We start from the raw sequence: 18,012 nt of genomic DNA on the forward strand, positions 1-18,012 counted from the left end.
ATCATCCATACAAGAAAAAATGAGTAAATGAGATTTCATCAAAATTAAAAACCTTTGCTCTTCGAAAGCCCAAGTTAAAAGAATGAAAAGAGAAAACATTGCAAATCATGTATCTGATAAAGAATGGAATCTTGCCATTTGTGGCAACAAGGATGGACCTAGAGGGTATTACGCTAAGTGAAAGAACTCAAAGACAAGTACTGTAGGATTAGACATATGTGGAATCTAAAAAATAAAACCAGTGAACAAACATAAAACAGAAACCGAGTTATAGGTACAGAGAACAAATGGGTGGTTGCCAGAAGGGAGAAGGTTGAGGGCCAGAAAGCAATAGGTGAGGGAGATGAAGAGGTACAAAGTCCTAGTTGCAAAATAAATGAGTATGAAATGGATACGAAATGTACAGTGTGGGGAATATAGTCAATAATTATGTAATATCTTTGATGACATAACTAGACTTATCATTTTGAAAAGTATAGAAATAGTCAATCACTAGTTTGTGTAACAGGAACGAACATAGCATTGCAGGTCAGTTACACTTCAAAACCAAACAGATGCATAGAAAAAGAGATCAGATTTGTGGAGGCCGGGGATGGGTGGAGGGGGAATTGGATAGCTGCAGTCAAAGGTACAAACTCCCAGTTGTAAGATAAATAAGTAGTAGGGATGTAAAGCACAATGTGATAGATAGAACAAACACTGCTGTATATTACACATGACAGTTGATAGAGTCAATCCTGAGTTCTCATCACAAGGAAAAACTATTTTTTCTATTTCTTTAAGTTTGTATTTCTGTGGGATAATGGATGTTCACTAAGTTTACTGTGAGGACCACTTCAGGATGCGTGTAAGTCAAATCATGCTATACAGCTTACACTTTAAAAAACTGAGAACAGAGAAAGACTGAACTTCAGTTAATTTTAATGTATCAATATTGCCTACTAGTTGTGACAAATGTGCCGTCGTCATATGAGAGCTTAACATTAGGGGAAACTGGGTGAGGGGATATTGGAACTCTTTGTATTGTCTTTGCAACTTTTCCATAAATCTAAAACTATTCTAAAAGAAAAAAGTTTATTTAAATATAAATAAGCTTTGTAAAATGTACTGAAAATCATTGAATTGTCCCTTCTAATTAGTGAACTTCATGGTATATAAATTATATCCCGGGAGAGTTGTTTAAAATGTTACTAAAAAGGTCAGGGTGGGATCAGGGCTGGGGCGGGGTCAGGCGAGGGTCAGGGCAGGGTCAGGCAGGGCGGGCGGGGGGCGGTGGGGGGCAACGTCAGGCCAGCGTCAGGACCCTGGCAATGGGCGTGGAGGCGGGGTTCCCCCAAGGCCCAGGGCAGCCTGCAGGGGTCCTGTGGCTACTGCTGCTGCCCGTGGCCACCCTGGAGCTGCGAGGGGCCCCAGTCACAGCCACGGCTGCCTCTGGCCCGGCGGCGGGTGCGGGGGGCGCGGCGGGGGGCGGCGCTCTGGCTCCCGAAGCACAGCGGTTGGCCCCGGGAGCCACAGGTGCGTTGGGGGCTCTGCGCGGGGGCTGAGATGGTCTGCACTACAGGGCCTGAGAGGAGCCAGAGGTGACCAGGGCCGGGGTGCCCAGAGTCGCTGAATTTCCTCTCTTCTCTGCCCTTCCCTCCAACCAGGCAGCCCAGAGACCCCTCCACACAGGCGGTTCACAGGCCCCCCACTGTGGGGCCTCTGGGTGGGAACTGCCCCAGGACCTTTGTGGGGCTGTGAAAGTGGGGACACAGCAGGGTCTGACCCTGAGGCTGGGAGGCTGGGTGGAGAAAAGCACCAGGTGAGGGGTCTCATTCCCCTCCCTGAGGCCCTGGGCGCGCAGGCCCTAGGCCAGGATGCCCTCCCAGGTGTGAGTCCTAGAACCAGGGTGGTCTCCACGAGCCCACTTCCTCTTCTTTGAGAAATGGAGTAACCTAAGTCAGAGAAGGGGAGTGACTTTCCCCAGGTCATACTGCACCCCTGACTTCTGCCTGCAAATCTCCCTCCCTAAGACACTGGGGTGAAGTGGAGGGGGCACAGATCCTTAGAAGCCATGATCTTGAGCAAGTAATGTTGGCAACCTCTGAGATTTTTAGTTCTTTGGTCTGCAAGAGGAGGCAGTGAGGTGTGCTGGTTGAGGGAAATAAGGTCTGTGACATGCCCAGCCCATGGCAGACTCATGCAGGGATGTCCAGCTCCCTGGAGACGCTGCTGTGAGCTGCTGTGGCTGCCTTTGGTCCACCCTTGCTCCGTCCCACCACACCCCTGGGTCCTCATCCCCACAGGGCTTGCTCTGTTGTGCTCTGCTGTCCAATTCTCAGTGGCAGCCAGTGAAGGCAGAGTCCAGGTAGCTCTGCCATTTTGGCTAGGCCACTGGACGCTTGGTTTTCTCATCTGTGAAGTGGAGAGGGCCTTCCTGGTAGTGCCATTTGGGGTATGAGCAGTGTCTCTATCACAGGCAGCAGGGGAGTCTCCACAGGGTGCGGGAAACCCAAGGTGATGGGGAAGATCTTCGGTGGCCAGGATGTGGTGCCTGGCCAGTGGCCTTGGCAGGCCAGCTTGCAGTACCAAGGCTCGCATGTCTGTGGAGCTGTCCTCATTAACTCCAGCTGGCTTGTTTCTACCGCCCACTGCTTTCTCAAGTGAGTCCTCCTTCCCAGGGTGCCCGCACAGGCACTGGCAGGGGAGGGGGATGCAGGGAAGAGGAGAAAAGGGGTGATGGGCGTCCCACGTCAGCTCCTCTGGGCCTTCCTCTGGGGCAATCTGAGGCCTTCAGATGCATGTCATTCCTGCCTTTGGCCTGTTACCCTCCACCTGGACTGTCCTCCCCACTCATCTGCCCAGATCCTCCTCGTGCTCTGCCTTCAGCCCCTAGGGCTGTCCCCCAGCACAGATGTGCCTCAGGAGGGTGGCAGTGTCCATCCTGGCTGCCGGGCGGTGTGGACCCATCTCAGATCACAGCATCTCCTCAGTGTCCCCACATTTCCAGGTGTCAGAGTCTAGGCAGGGACCTGGGACAACACGTATGACCGCGATTCTCTTTATTATTCCTGCAAAACTGTGTGCCCAGGGGGAGTCACGGTCACGGGTGTATGTGCGGGGAGCCGTGGTGCCAAGCTGCATAGGTGTGGGATGGGGCTCCCTGGGAGAGTGACAGGGCTGCTCAGGAGGCTAACTCACCTGGCTGTCCTGGGCGTGGCTCAGTCCTAGTTTCTGAGCAGATGAGGAGGGGTCCCCAGGGAGTTGGGGCATCACAGCTCAGCTCTGGGAGCTGCAGCGTTGAGAGCTCAGAGTCCTCTTGGCATCTACTCTGTGCCACGCTCCATGGCACAGGAGTGGTGGCAAGACCCCACCTCACCGCATCTCCATCCTGTCAGAAGAGAAAGCCCAACATGGGCGAGAAGGGTGGACCACAATGGGTGGGGGGCGCAGGAGAAGGGCTGTGGAGAAGGAGGCGCTTGCTGGAGGGGACGGTTTGGGCAAGGAGTGCGTGAGAGAGGGTCTTCAGGTGGACGAGCCATGCAGACAGTCAGGGAGGTGGCATGTCTCAACACCTGTGTTCAGGGAACAAAGCAAGGTTCCATTTCCTGCACGCATGTGCTCATTTACGTAACAAATCGTTTGTGAGTCCTTATAACTGACTGGAGAAGCAGCTGTTGGGCAGGAAGGTGTTTAAAGAAAGGAGGGGTCAGGAAAAGTGTGGGGCCAGAAGGTGGGTTATGGGGAGTCTTGGGAAGGGTCAAGTTAGTGCTGGGATTGAGCCAGAACTCCTGTGTACAAGCAAAAGGCCTTCATTTGATGACTCCACCAAGGACGGTGTTTCAGTGCTCCTCCGATTCTAGTGTGTGATGGAGAAGCCATATATCTGAGGTTGTAGGTAGAATATCAATTCTCTTCAAGAAAGAATGGCTCCTGAACATTAGAAATGGGGAGACAAAAGCTGTCTGACACCATGTGGGGTGGAGGGGTCCAGAGGGGTGTGGGCAGTTCGATGAGGATGCAGGGAAGGAGCTAGCCCACACTCAGAGATGACGGTGACAATGTGCCCTTCCCACTCCAGAAAATCCCACGCCCCGGAGAACTACCGGGTTGTGTTAGGAAACGCCGAGCTGCACCAGCGCACCCAGCACACCCGAGAGATGCCCCTGAGGCGGATTATCACCCACCCAGACTTTGAGAAGTTCCATCCCTTCGGGAGTGACATAGCCATGTTGCAGCTGCTCTTTCCTGTGAACTTCACCTCCTACATCATCCCTGCTTGCCTCCCAGTCCCTGGCATGCAGCTACCCAGTAACTCATCCTGCTGGATAACTGGCTGGGGGATGCTCAAGGAGGAAAGTGAGGGGGTGTGGGAGAGTCATGGGTGGGGGCAGATGAGGGTAGGGAGGAAGGGGAGAAGGACAGAGGAGGGAAGAAGGGAGCTGTGGCTCTGCCTGAGGGGTCCCCTGGCAAAGAGGCCCTGGACCTTGGCCAACTGTGCCTCATTTCCAGAGGATTGGACCATTGTAGCTCTAGTTCTGAAAGTGTGTGATTCTAAATCTTGAGTGTTCCTTAAGTGTAAAGTTCTGAAAGTCTGGGAATCTCTGACTTTTGGAACCAAGAATCTGGGTTCTTGAAGTCTTTCTGGTTCTTGACTCCAAGGTTTTAATCAACCATGGATCTGAGATGACTTGATTCAACTCAAAGGTCATACTTGAGGCCTGGCCTATTCCAGGTCACCAGCAAACACCCTGATTTCCCATTGCCATAAGACGTGCTTGGGAAAAGTGGAAAGAAAACACATGGATGACTTCTGACCTCTGAGCCTGCATGATCAAGTTAGAGTGATTACAACTTAAGAATTAGGTTTCACTCTCTGAACCTCACTTTGCTCTTCTCCCAACCCAGGTCAGCCATCTACTTTGTAGGTTTACTAGGTGAACTTAATAACACAGGGGGAAAAATTGTATTTTTTTAAGATCGAAAGAGGAAAGATGTAGGCAAAGACTTATGAGCAAGAGTGTTTATTGAAGAAAGGACTGTTTATGGTTTTAGGGGGAAAGAACATATGTTTGTAGGTATTTGTAGGGTCATAATTTGGTGTGGTGATACAGCACGCTTCACTGATCTCCTTTTCCTTGCAGCGCCTCTGCTCGAATCCTTCCATCTCCAGGAGGGTAAGGTGGGCTTCATCGAGAACAAGTTCTGTAATATATTATACGGACTTAGAAAAGGCAAGAATGTCTCTGTGCATGAAGACATGCTGTGTGCTGGGGACTTCTCGACAGGAAAGGCCGTCTGCCAAGTGAGTAAGGCCATTTCTGTTCTTCTCTTGCCTGTCCTCAGGGCCTCAGTTTCCCTGGGGGAGGGGCTGTGTTGCCTCTGCTCTCTTTGTGGAGACCCCTGGGACTTCCCATTTCCTCCCTCTACATGTCTCCCTGGGCCCCATTCCTTGGCAGCGTCCCGCAGGCTAGCTCCTTCCTAAGCCCCTTGCACGTAAGGGCATCTACTGGCAGGACCCTCAAATGACATCTACTTTTGAGGCATATTGTAAAGTTTTTATTGAAGTATAACATATATACAAAAGAATATATTTCTACGCTTTTCATAATTTTCACATAGCGACACAACATGTGACCAATACCCCAAGGCCCCACTCACACCTCCCTCAGGTCACCAACACCCAACGGAAACCAGTCTCTTCTCTTTTAACACCTTAGATTAGATTCTGAATGTTCCATAAGTAGAATTTATTTCCACTTGTCAGTCGTTCACGTCTGCACGTTATATCTGTGGGATTCCTCCCTACTGTTACATGTAAGTATTGCTTGTTCAGTCTCATTGCCCTACAGGACTCTGTTGTGTGAATTGAATTCTATGGTCGGTTCCACTCTTGATGGGTATTTTAGTAGTTTCTAGGTTTTTCATTTCATTTCACTCCCAAATGTTTTAATCTTCTGTTTCACAGAAGCCCTTGAGTAGAACTGTTGGATTAAAAGGTACGTGTGTATTCAGCTTTGGCAGGTATTACCAAACATCTCCAAAGTGGCTGCACCATTTCCACACCTTCCAGCAGTGGATGAGGGTTGATGTCCTTACTAACACGTAGCACTTTCTGTCTTTTCCCATTTTGACAGCTTATTGTGGTTTGCATGTTCTGATGACAAATGAAATATACTTTCATATGTTTATTGTCATTGGATATCTTCTGCTGTAAAGCTTCCCTGCAAGATGTTTTCTCCCTCTCATTTCTCTGTTGGGTTGTCTGTCTTTTCCTTTAGGGGCTCTTTGTGTATCTTTATATATTCCAAGAGCTGAGTCCACTATGGGTTAATTAAATTGTGACAGTTTCTTTCTGCTCCCTTTAATGCCTCATTTTATAGGTGGGCAAACAGGCCTGGAGAGGGAAAGTGGCTACCCTAAAATAAGGCAGCACAACCTGGGCCCCCCGTGCTCTGACTCCAGGCCTCACCTGACCTCCACCGCATCCCCCTCAGGGCCCAGCCTCCCAAGCTGGCATTGTACGCTGAGCTCTTCCCTAGATGGCATCATGGAGTGGTGAGGAGCATATTAGGGTTCTGGAGGTCAAGACACTGCTCTGCCCTGTGACCCCTCTTTGCACCTTCTGTGTCCTCATTCATAGTGTTGGATGCTGAGGCCTCCTTCATGGGATTGTTGAAAGGCTAGTGTAGTGGGTTGGATAGTGTCCCCTAAATTTGTAACCATCTGCAATCTCAGAATGTGACCTTATGTGGAAATAGGTCTTTGCAGATGTGATTAGCTAAGAATCTCAAGATGAGACCATTCTGAATTCAGAGTGGACTGGGGTATAGACACAGAGACACTTGATTGCAGACTTCTGGCTTCCAGAACTGTGAGAAGATAAATTCCTGTTGTTTTTATAGTTACCCAGTTTGTGGTAATATACGTTGGCACCCCAGGAAATGCACACGAGGGATGGGATGTGACTGCTCCATGGGAAGGCCTCACATACAGCTGTTTTCATGGGGGCCCAGTGAGCTGCTGAGCCAGAGGGAAGAGGCTTGGCCACCTGCCTTCCTGATGGGAGGTAGACCCAGGTTTCTAGGTTCTCAGTCCACAACCAATGGTATGGACTTTCTGGCTGTCTGGCCTGGCCTGGCCTTCTCACAGAGTCGGCTGCACCTGGAGGAGAAACAAAGGGCTCAGTCCCCCGAGTCCCCATCTGGCTGTCACCCTAGACCTCCCTTCCAGCCTGCAGAGGTCATGCCCATGGAGCTCGGGGCTGGAGCCCTTTGTCTGCGTGTCTGCTGGACATCCACAGTGCCCCCTTGGCCCCACTCCTCCTCTAGTTTCTCCCCAGGCTGAGGAAACCATTGAGCTGGGCACCCAAGAGTCCCATTGGATGGCCCCCTCTCCTGCCCCCCTTTGCCTTTCAGTCACCACAGCCTGAGAGATTCCATCTAGATGCGTCTTCTGCTACGTCACTTGCTCTGGCTCCCACCCTCCAACCCGGGGCTCTCTTCTCTCCCCGGACGTGACCCTCCCTGCACAGGGACCTGGAAACAGGTCTGAGGAGAGACAGGCCACAGGAGCACTCAGGGCTCAACGGTGGGGCAGGACAGACCTGGTTCTAGTCTCCAATCTGTCATTTACTGGGACTGTGACCTCACATAACCCATGAAATGGGCTTGCTAAGAGCCCCTCCTTAATCAGGTCCCTCTGGAAAATTTAGTCCTGTGCCTGGCATTCAGTAGGTGCTTAACAAGTGTTGGCTGTTAATCTCCTGGCCTGGTCTGCCTCCCTCCATCTGGATTGTACCTGTTCTTCTGGGCCTGTCTGAGACCTGTCCTCTCACCCAAGGTGGAGTTCATTGCCCTGGCCCTGCCCAACACACACACACACACACACACACACACACACAGACACAGACACAGACACAGACACAGACACAGACACAGACACAGAGGCGCGGTTTGCTGTGTCTCTTCAGTAGTGCAAACCACAGCTCACTTTGCATGGGATACATGAGTGCTGGGGCTTCCTCTGCCTTCGGAGAGCTCCCCAGGGGCCAGGAGGCTATTGGAGGCCTTCCCGTCTCCCCCGGGCTGGCCCGGATCCATCCTAATATCAGCAACCACGTGGCTCATCTGCATGAGTCCCCAAGGCCTGGAGTGGACGGGGCCCAGGCCTCCCCGCCCTCAGACAGTTGGGGGTGGCTACACTGTGTGGAGGGCCAGGGGCACCCCAGGTGGGGACCACAGAGGGGAGAGCCGAGGTGATGATGGCATGTTCCCAGTCTCCAAGAAGACCCCATGGATGACTTTCTTGGGGCTGCAGGGACACATCACCTCCAAGTGGGTGGCTACACAGCAGAAATTTTCTGTCTCACATTTCTGGAGGTCAGAAGTCTAAAATTAAGGTGTGGGCCAGGCTGGTTCCTTCTGGACGCTCTAGGGGAGAATGGTTTCCTGCTTTTTCCAGCTCTTTAGAGGCTGCCGGCATTCCCTGGCTGGTGGCGCCTTCCTCTGTCCCCAGAGCGCATCACCCCTACCTCTGCTCCTGTCGCCACTCCTCCTCTGGCTCTGACCTGCTGCCTCTCTTTCCTCATGAGGGCCTCTGTGATTACTGGGTGCACCCAGATCCTCCAGGGTAATCTTCCTATTTCAAGACCCTCAGCTCCATCACAGCTGCAGAGTCCCTTTTGCCACATAAGGTAACACAGCCACAGGTTCCAGTGAGGAGGATGGGCCTCGTTGAGGGTGATTTTGGCCAGCTACACCATGTACCTCTTTCTCTCCTTCAAGCCGCCACTTCCCCCACCCCTCCCTCTCCACTGGAGATCTTGCTTCCTGTTTCGCTGAGAACACCAAAGCCATCAATCAGACTAGAGCCCCTTTATCTTCCCAGCCCTACTCCCCCCAACCCCAGCACTTCCATTTCTCCTGAGCCCCATGGCCCATCCCAGCCAGTGCCTCCTGGAGCTCTGGGTGCCCAGAGGCTCTCCTGCTGCATGTCTTCTGCCTCCCCCTTTCATGGCTCCTCTGTAAACATACAACAGCAGTCTCCCTCCTGCTACTGCCCAGTTTCTCGGCCTTCCTTCCGCAAAAGACTCCTCACAGCAGCCCTGAATGTAACCCACTGCACCCAGGAGTATCCCCAGTGAGCCACCAAAGCCACATGGCCAGTGTGCCCAAGAGCCTGTCTTGCCAGAACCACCTGTGGCCCTGGAGTCCTCTTCTCCCTCAGCACTTCAGCAAGTCTCACTCCCATTTCCTGGGCGCCAAGACTAGCCAGCTCCTCTGCTCTGCAGCTGGTCCCCTCCCCTCCCACGTCTACATGCTGGAGACCCCAGGGCTCCATGCTTAGCCTGCTCCTTCCCCTCTGCACTTCCTCCCTGATTGCTGAGAGATGCTCAGGTTGGATAGGTCCTGTTGGCTCCTTCAACATATTGTCCCAAATCTGACTGTTTCTTACTGCCCTGGCCCCTCCCCATCAATAGTCTCTCCCCTCTCCTGTTGCTGCCTCCCAACTGGTTTTTCTCCACCCTGCACCAGAGGGATCCAGGTGCTAGACATGACCTGGACAGTTCTCCATGGGGGTCACATCCAGCCCCCGCCATGGGGCACTGTGACCTCATGTCCCGCCTACCTCCTTGCTTCCCTCACTCATTGCTTGTCCTCCCACCCACCCGGATCAACCCTCCCCTCCTCATCTGCGCTCACTGCTCGCTCTGCTCCTGCATCACACAGTCAGGTTCTTTCCCGTTTGGCATCTCCACTCAGGAAGGCTTTGTGCCTCTACCCTTTCTGTCCTGTCCCTTCCAATGGCTTGTTGCCACAAGTCACATGTGACGATGGCAGGCTAGTAGGCTGACTTACACACGCACCACGAAAGAGGAGCCTTGTCATCTCACCCCTGTGCCCAAGGGCAGAGGCTGCCCTGGATGCTGGAGGTGCTGTGGGACAGGTGCGTGGATGAGCAGCAAGCGTGGCTGTGGCTCCTGCTCCTCTACTCCCACCTGCTTCTCGATTCCCGTTGGCTGATGAAATGAGATTTCCAACCAGATTGCCCAACCAGGACCCCAGTAACTCCCAGCAGCTTTCTGGGGACCCCCCCAGCTGCTCCCCGAGCAATACAGGCTGTGTCCACCAGGCCTGGGTGTGGGCATTTTCTGAAGATGCTCAACCAAGAAGTTGAGAGAATACTGAATGAAAAAGGAGGAGGACCCAGGTAGGGATGTGCTGCTGCAGCTCAGGGTTCTGCAAGAGCTGGGGTCTGCAGGGGCTCTAGCTGGCCAGGCTCCACTCCCAGACCAGCTCTCTTGGGCCCTGTTGGTGCCGTTGTCCCTTCTCGGCCTTGGACCTTGTCCTCTACCACCAGGCTCTCCATGGGCACAGGGGTCCATATGTTGATAGATTTAGACCTGTGATTGTCCTCAGGGTCAATTGCTAAAGCATGATTCTAGTGCCTGCCTGCATGGCTTCTTGGGGCTGGCCTACAGTGAGACACTGGTGTTGGGACTCTCCCAGAGGCCCACCTGAGTGAGCCTGGACGGCAGAGACTCACGAGCCCCACCTTGTGCCCTGGTTTTTTCAGCCCTGGCTCAGTCACCCACACGCCCTCCCATCTCTTTCCTAGGGCGATTCTGGGGGGCCCCTTGTCTGTGACTTTGCAAGTGCCTGGGTTCTGATGGGGCTGGCCAGCTGGGGCTTGGACTGCCGGCATCCCATCTACCCCAGCATCTTCACCAACGTCACCCACTTCACCGAGTGGATCGACGAGGTCCAGAGACTCACGGCTCTCCCTGAACCCATGCCTCTCCCTGAGCCCACGTCCGCTCCTCCTCAGACCCAGTTTCCACACCAGTCTCTGCAGGCTGCTGCCTCACCGGGGCCCAGTACAGCCTTTGTGCCTCCACAGACCCTGCCACTGCTGCTGTTGGTGCTCGGGGCCCTGCGGCAGGCCCTGCGATGAGCCGCCAGGCCCCTCTGCTCCTGCTCTCTGCTTCAGGCCCCAGTCTCCTTACTGCAACCTTCCACCCTGCCCCTCCCCCAGCACTATCAGCTCTCAGTGGTCCCTTCTTGGCTTTCCTGTCCAACAGCTGCTACCCCACAAACCAAGCCTGAAAAAACAAATAAAAACACATGAAAGACTCCTCTTGCTCCTGTCTTGGGGCCCTGTTGTCCCTCCTGATCCTAGTGCTCACCCTTTCCCTTGAGGTCTCTTGTCTGACTCCCTGGACAAGGAAACCGCCTGGCAGGGAGACTGTCCCAGGAGGAAGGCAGGGGTGAGAACAGTGAACGAGTCCAGCTGGGGAGAGAGAAGGGTGTCTTCATGTGCAGACACCACTCCTGCCATGGGGGTGCACAGGCCTTCAGAGGAAGTGTATCAGTCAGCTCCAGCTGCCATAACAAATACCACGGGCAGTGTGGCTTAAACAACAGGAATTCATCATCTCGCAGTTCTAGAGCCCAGAAGTCTGAGGCCTCTCCCCTTGGCTTACAGATGCCTGTCTCCTCCCTGTGTCCTCACATTGTCTTCCTTTTGTGTGTTTCTGTGTCCAAATTCCCCCTTCTTATAAGGGCACCAGTCATATTGGATTAAGGCCTACCCTAGTGACTTCATTTTAGCTCAGGTATCTCTTTAAAAGCTCAACTCCAAATACAGTCACATTCTGGGGACCTCGGTGGCTCTCCAGTGGTTCAGATTCCATGCTTCCACCACCGGGGGCACACATTCCATCTCTGGTTGGGGAGCTAAGATTCCACATGCCATGCGGCACAACCAAAAAAAAAAAAAAAGTCACATTCTGAGGTGGTGGGGGTTAGGACTTTAACATATGGATTTGGGGGGACACAATTCAGCCTGTAATAGGAAGTAAGACATTTTGCCAGGTGTCTATAGTGCAGGGGAGTACGGATCTTTCCCAGAGAAAAGAAGCATCACTCCTAGGGTTTGGAGGAGGGAGGACCGACTCCGCATGGAGGTAGAGGGAGGTTCCCAGAGTGCGGGACAGTTGAGTTGGACTGGAGTACATGCCCCAGACCATGGGGAAGGGGGTTCCAGCCTGCAGCATAGAGGGCTCTTGAATGGGGGGGGGTCTAGGAGACTGGGTGGGAAACAGAGGAGGCCCGATGCCAGGCTGGGAGCTGATGTCCAGGCTGGTAGTCCTCAGCCTCTGCTCCTAGAGGTGACTCCCAGCACCCTCCTCACTCACCCCCATGGTCCCGCTCTCCTAAGTCTGAAGGGGCCCAGCTCACTGCCCACCTGGCCCCCACCCCACACGAAACTGCCCCCTTCTGTCTCGGGGCCTAGGCCAGCCTGGCCCAGGGTGTACATACACCTCCAGCAGGTGGAGCCTGGTGTCTCCTTTTCTGCTTCGCTGACTCAGGAGTTAGTGGCCTGGCAATAGGCCATGAAGCAATGCTCTTGTCATCCTTGCTGCCGATCTGCCTGTCACAGAGTCCTTGTGCAGCCAGCAGGATCCCAGGAGGGCCCCGAAGGCACCCACCCCAGCCTTCAGAACCCATGACCATGGGGTAAAGTTCCCACTTAGCACATATCCAATATGGACTAGAAGTCATTCTAAGGGTTCAGTGCAAGTTCTTTCCAATCGTGGCATTGCCCAGATATCCTGGACCCTCACTGGCAGGTGACCACAAGTGGACTCCCATGCCCATTAACCCTGGGATCCCACTGGCTGGAGCCAGGAACCTGAACAGGAACTCTCTCCTCACGATGATTTTGGGAGGCCTCAGGAAAGTGTCTTTCCAGTGTCCATACCTGTGTAGGTATTGCCGCAGTCCCGGCCTCTTGCCATCCCTCCGGCTGGAGCTCTACCACTGAGGTACCACCACATCTAGCTGTGTGTCCACCACCAGGGTCAGCCCTTAAGAGCCCAGCAGTCTCTGGAAGCGGGAAAACAAATGTTTCCTCCGTTGGTGGTAAACTCGGCTGTGGGGCTTCGGGCAAGGTTGCTCAGGCCCCTGGATGTCAGGGACTCCCCACAAGATCAGGGGAGCTCAGGCAGTTCCGCTGGACTAGCAGCCACTCCACTGGCCCTAAGCTCCTGTTTTCCTCCCAACCACAGGGACCTCAGGCTGGCTGTGCTCTGGGGGGCCTCACCTTCATACACCGTATATCTGGAGTTAGGTGATTCCCGGTCCCTCCTGGATGTTCTCAGGCCTCTAACCAAGGTATCCCAACACATCCCTCACCCACACTGTTACAGAAATCAGTCTGTGGAAAAACCAAGCACCATACTCAGAGGGTTGGAGAACTCAGGTTTATTAAGCCGGCGACCCCAGACGCGCTAACGCTCCAAAAGTCTCGCCCCGTACTCAGGGTGAGCTTTACTTTTATAGTGCGTGTGTTTACAGAGCATGGACGTTTGCAAACAGAAACTTACAAGAGCAGGTGCAGAACATTCCATTTTTTAGCAAAACATCTTAAAGTTACATTGGATTGTTAGGTCATCCTGTTTTCTGTTTTTCTCAGTGCAGCAAGCATATTTCACAAAAGCAAAACAAGCATGGAGTTGTTTTTAGCTGAGTGTAAGTTTCTAACTTTCCTCTTCAATCCCTTCCTTGATGCCCCTTCGATCTTACAAGGTATCAACACAACAGATGGACCAAATTTCAGCTCCAGCCTAGCCAGTTTCCCCATTGCCTGAAGCCAACTTAGTGCTCAGTGTTATCCTGGTTTAGCTGCTTTTGAAAGATAAACTGAAGCCTAGTTGGGTTAAGTAGCTTTTCAGAGATGACATTAGGTAGGCAGTAGTGGGAACAGGAATTCAAACCTTGATCTCTTAATATTTCTATTTATTTATTTGGCTGCACTGGGTCTTAGTTGCAGCACGCGGGATCTTTGTTGCTGTGTGCGAGATCTTTTTTTTTAGTTGTGGCATGTGGGATCTTTAGTTGCAGCATGTGGGATATTTATTTGTGGCATGTGGACTCTTAGTTGTAGCATGTGGGATCTAGTTCCCTGACCAGGGATCCAACCCGGGCCCCCTCCAGTGGGAGCGTGACGTCTTAGCCACTGGACCACCAGGGAAGTCCTAAACCTTGATCGCTCGAGAGACCTTGAACATCTCTGTTCTTCTTACTCCTGCAGGCTGTGCCCAGATGCGTGTTATTCTGTCTGACCTCTCCTCAGACATCTGGGAAAGGCTTACTCTGACCTGCCCCAAGAGCAAGCCCCAGAGACCCACTGCTGAAGAGGGAGACTAAGGCAGAGGTGGAGGGAAAGGGCTGAGCAGAGGACAGGAGGAGCCAGTGAGCCTGGAGGATCGCTGAAGTCATTGGCAGGGAGAGGGGCTTGAAAGGCCTGTGATGAGGGTCTCCCTGCCCTCCCAAATGGTGCACTGGCATGGGCTGCTGGTGCTCACTGCCAAAGCCAATCACAGACCAGCTATGGAGGGGAGAAGAAACTAACAAAAATCAATTAGAGGGTTCCAGTTTCCAGTCTGGGGTGTAAGGTGCTTAGAAGTCATCACTCCTATCCTTAAAACAAGAACAATTGAACAGATTGAAAATCAACAACTTTTCTTAGACTCACCAGAGAATTGAGCTCACTGTGCAAAGCACTGCCCTGAGAACTGGAGAAACAGGTAGATACAGAGAATCACAGATTACTTGAGTGAAGCCCAGGAGCCGAAAAGTTAGCTGCCAGAGCCAGGAGTAGTGCAAGAGAACTTACATTGTAACTGATGAAGTGCTGGAGGCTTAATTTAAATGAGCTTGAGAGTTAAAACTCCAGAGGGTTCAGTTGCACAAGGCCTCACACTTTCATGAGTTTTTCCTTCAGCAGCTTTATTTCTCAGAGGATAGATCAGAGAAAATGTCCTGCGTCTAGTGGGGGGTGGGGGTGGGGGGAGAATGTAACCATTTTGAAATATGCCCTGAGCATTCTGTTCTACTTAACAAAAGCCTGCCCTCAAGAGAAACTATTTTAACCGAACCTAATCTATTGGGTTGTTTTCAGTAGCCTAAGTGCTGGGGAAGAAGGGCAATCCCCAGCTCTATCCCCTTCCACCCTTCCTGTTTCAGCTGAGGGCGGGGGTGGTACAGAGAAGCAGTTGTGCAGGTCTCAGGTCCAGGGACAGGGGTTCACTAAAAGACTGAGACCTAATTACACACTGCAGAATGTTTCTTACCCACCACATACTCACCACCACCTTAATAGAGCTCCTGTATAAGAGGGGATTACAACTAAAGGAAATGCGTGTCTCAGACCTTATTTAAGAAGGCTCTAGGGCTTCCTAGGTGGTGCAGTGGTTAAGAATCCTCCTGCCAATGCAGGGGACACGGGTTCGAGCCCTGGTCTGGGAAGATCCCACATGCCTCGGAGCAGCTAAGCCTGTGCGCCACAACTACTGAGCCTAGAGTCCACGAGCCACAACTACTGAATCCGGCACACCCAGAGCCCATGCTTCACAGCAAGAGAAGCCTCCGTGCTGAGAAGACTGTGCACCTACAAAGAGTAGCCCCCTCTCTCTGCAACGAGAGAAAGCCTGCGTGCAGCAATGAGGAGCCAATGCAGTCAAAAAATAAATAAATGAATGATTTATTTAAAAAGTAAATGCTACAACACAATATTGTAAATCAAATATACTTCAATTTAAGAAAAATTTAAAATGTAAATGCTAAAAATGAAAAGCAGTGGTAACCAGAATAAAGAATGCCTCTGATAGACCCATCACTACACTGGACAGAATCAAGAAAAGACTCCATGAGCTTGAAGATATGCCATTGGAAATTTCCAAAAGTGAAATGTGAAGAGAAAAGAGAATGAAAACAACAAAACAATGTATCCAAGGATTGTGGGGTAATTATAAAAGATGTAATATATGAGTAGTGGAAATACCAGAAGGAGAAAAAAAGAGAGAGAGGGACATAAAAAATATTTGAAACGATGAGGACTGAGAATTTTCCAAAACTAATGACAGCCATCAAACCCCAGATCCGGAGACCTCAGAGAACAAAAAAGAGGATAAATAACAAAAATTCTACATGTAAGCATGTCATTTTCATGCTGCCAAAAAATCAAAGACAGGGAAATTTGTGAAAGAAGCCAGAGTGGGGAAAAACCACTTTACCTGTAGAGGAGCAAGGATAACAATTACATTGGATTTCTCTTCAGAAACTATGCAAGCAAGAAGAGAATAAAATATTTTAAATGTGGAAGTTAAAAAAGCCAGCACCCTTGACTTCTGTATTTAGCAAAATTATCCTTCAAAAGTGGAAGAGAAATAAAGACGTTTTCAAACACACACAATTTAAGGGGCTTTTTGCCAATAGACCTGCCTTGCCAGAGTGTTAAAAGAAGTTGTACAAAGAGAAGGAAAATGATATATGTCAGAAACTCAGATCAACATAAAGAAAGGAAGAATGTTGGAGAAAATAAGTGAAAGTAAAATAAAAACGTTTATTTTTCTTATTCTTAATCTAACAAACATCAGTTTGCTCAAAATAATGGTAATAACTGCCAGTTATATCATTATAGCCAGTGACTGAGTATAGCTTACGGATGAATGACAGCAATATTACCAGGAACAGGAGGGAAGAATTGGGACAACTCTGGTATAAAGTAGTTGCACTACCCATGAAGCAGTGTAGTCTCATTTGAAAGTGAACTTGGATTAGCTGTAAATCTATAATGCAGAACAAGGGCATCCACTAAATATGTTTATATATATCTGTATATATACATGTGTATATATACATATATATACATGAAATATTGAGAAGAAATGGAATCATAGAATGCTCAGTTAAAATCAGAGAAGGCATTTTTATGCCTTCTTTGTGGAAAACAAAAAAGAATCAGAAAACAGGGACAACAAATAGAAAACAGTAACCAATATGGTATGCAACTATATCCCTAATCATCTATGCGTCAGTGGTCTAAGTGCAACAATTAAAATACACAAGTTGTCAGAGTGGGTAAAAAACAAGACTCAACTATATGTTGTCTACAAGATACACACATAAAGACACCCCAATTTCAATCTACATGTTAAACCCAACTAAGACAGGAATGGCTGTACCTTAAGGCTTCATGGGGCAAGAAATTTCAGAAGCATTTAAAAGCATTAATTAAAGTATGTAACTTCTCACCAAGTGCATAGAGGTGTGAACTCAGTGCTTGTCCCTTTTGTTTAATTTCAAATTTTGAAATAATTATTGATTCACGAGAAGTTGAAAAGATAGAACAGAAAAATCCTCTGTATCCTTCACCTAGGTCCCCGAGGTAGTTACATGATACATAATTATAGGACAATGTCCAACCTAGGAAACTGACATTTGCTCAGGATGTATGTAGATTTCTGTGTCATTTCATCACATATGAAGATTCGGATAACCATCCCTGCAGTCAAGATAGAGATTATATCACTATGAAGACCTTCATGCTGTCCCTTTGCAGTCACACCCAGCTCCTCCGCAACACCGTCCTATTCCCTGACAACCACTAATCTTTTCTCAAACTCTACAACTTTGTCATTTTGAGAATATTATATAAATAGAATCATAAAGTATGTGACCTTTCGAGATTGGCTTTTATCACTCAGCATAATGTCCTTGTGATCCCTCTAAATTGTTGCTGTATCAGTAAGAGTGTTCTTTATTTTATTGCTGAAGAGTATTCCTGCTATGGGTATACCGCCATTTGTTTAACCATTCACCTATTAGGAGGAATTGAGGTTGTTTCCAATCTTTGGCTAGTATAAATATAGCTGCTATAGTCAAATCATACAGATTTTTGTGTGGACATAGGTCTCCATTTTCCCAAGATAAATAGCCAGGAATGCATTGTTGAACATTATGGTAAGAATATATTTAGGTTTTTTAAGAAATAGCCAAACTATTTTCCAGTGTGGCTGTATCGTTTTACAATCCCACTAGTAACAGTATGAGAAATCCAATTTCTTGGCATCCTCACTGGCAATACAATTGATTTTCATTTTTGCTGTTCTAATCAACATGTGATTGTTCTCATTGTGAATTTGAATTTCATTAATAAGTAGTAATTTTGAACATCTTTTCATGG

At 50.0% G+C, this 18,012-nt stretch overlaps 1 protein-coding gene across 1 annotated transcript; it reads left to right on the plus strand.

Moving 5' to 3' along the window:
* The first annotated feature begins 1,184 nt into the window (after positions 1-1,184).
* Positions 1,185-11,088, plus strand: LOC130844444 (putative serine protease 47). Its single transcript, XM_057720688.1, has 5 exons — positions 1,185-1,515; positions 2,459-2,642; positions 4,061-4,338; positions 5,124-5,284; positions 10,600-11,088. The coding sequence occupies exons 1-5, from the start codon at positions 1,185-1,187 to the stop codon at positions 10,933-10,935; spliced, it is 1,290 nt and encodes a 429-aa protein (XP_057576671.1). The 3' UTR covers positions 10,936-11,088.
* Positions 11,089-18,012: the final 6,924 nt, after the last annotated feature.

Source organism: Hippopotamus amphibius, chromosome 2, assembly GCF_030028045.1.
Source record: "Hippopotamus amphibius kiboko isolate mHipAmp2 chromosome 2, mHipAmp2.hap2, whole genome shotgun sequence".
In the NCBI taxonomy this organism is placed as follows: domain Eukaryota; kingdom Metazoa; phylum Chordata; class Mammalia; order Artiodactyla; family Hippopotamidae; genus Hippopotamus; species Hippopotamus amphibius.

Coding starts and splice junctions, on each gene's coding strand:
- LOC130844444 (XM_057720688.1), top strand. CDS start 1,185: ATGTTACTAAAAAGGTCAGGGTGGGATCAGGGCTGGGGCGGGGTCAGG. Junction 2,643..4,060: donor ACCGCCCACTGCTTTCTCAA/GTGAGTCCTCCT, acceptor TTCCCACTCCAG/AAAATCCCACGCCCCGGAGA. Junction 5,285..10,599: donor CAGGAAAGGCCGTCTGCCAA/GTGAGTAAGGCC, acceptor TCTCTTTCCTAG/GGCGATTCTGGGGGGCCCCT.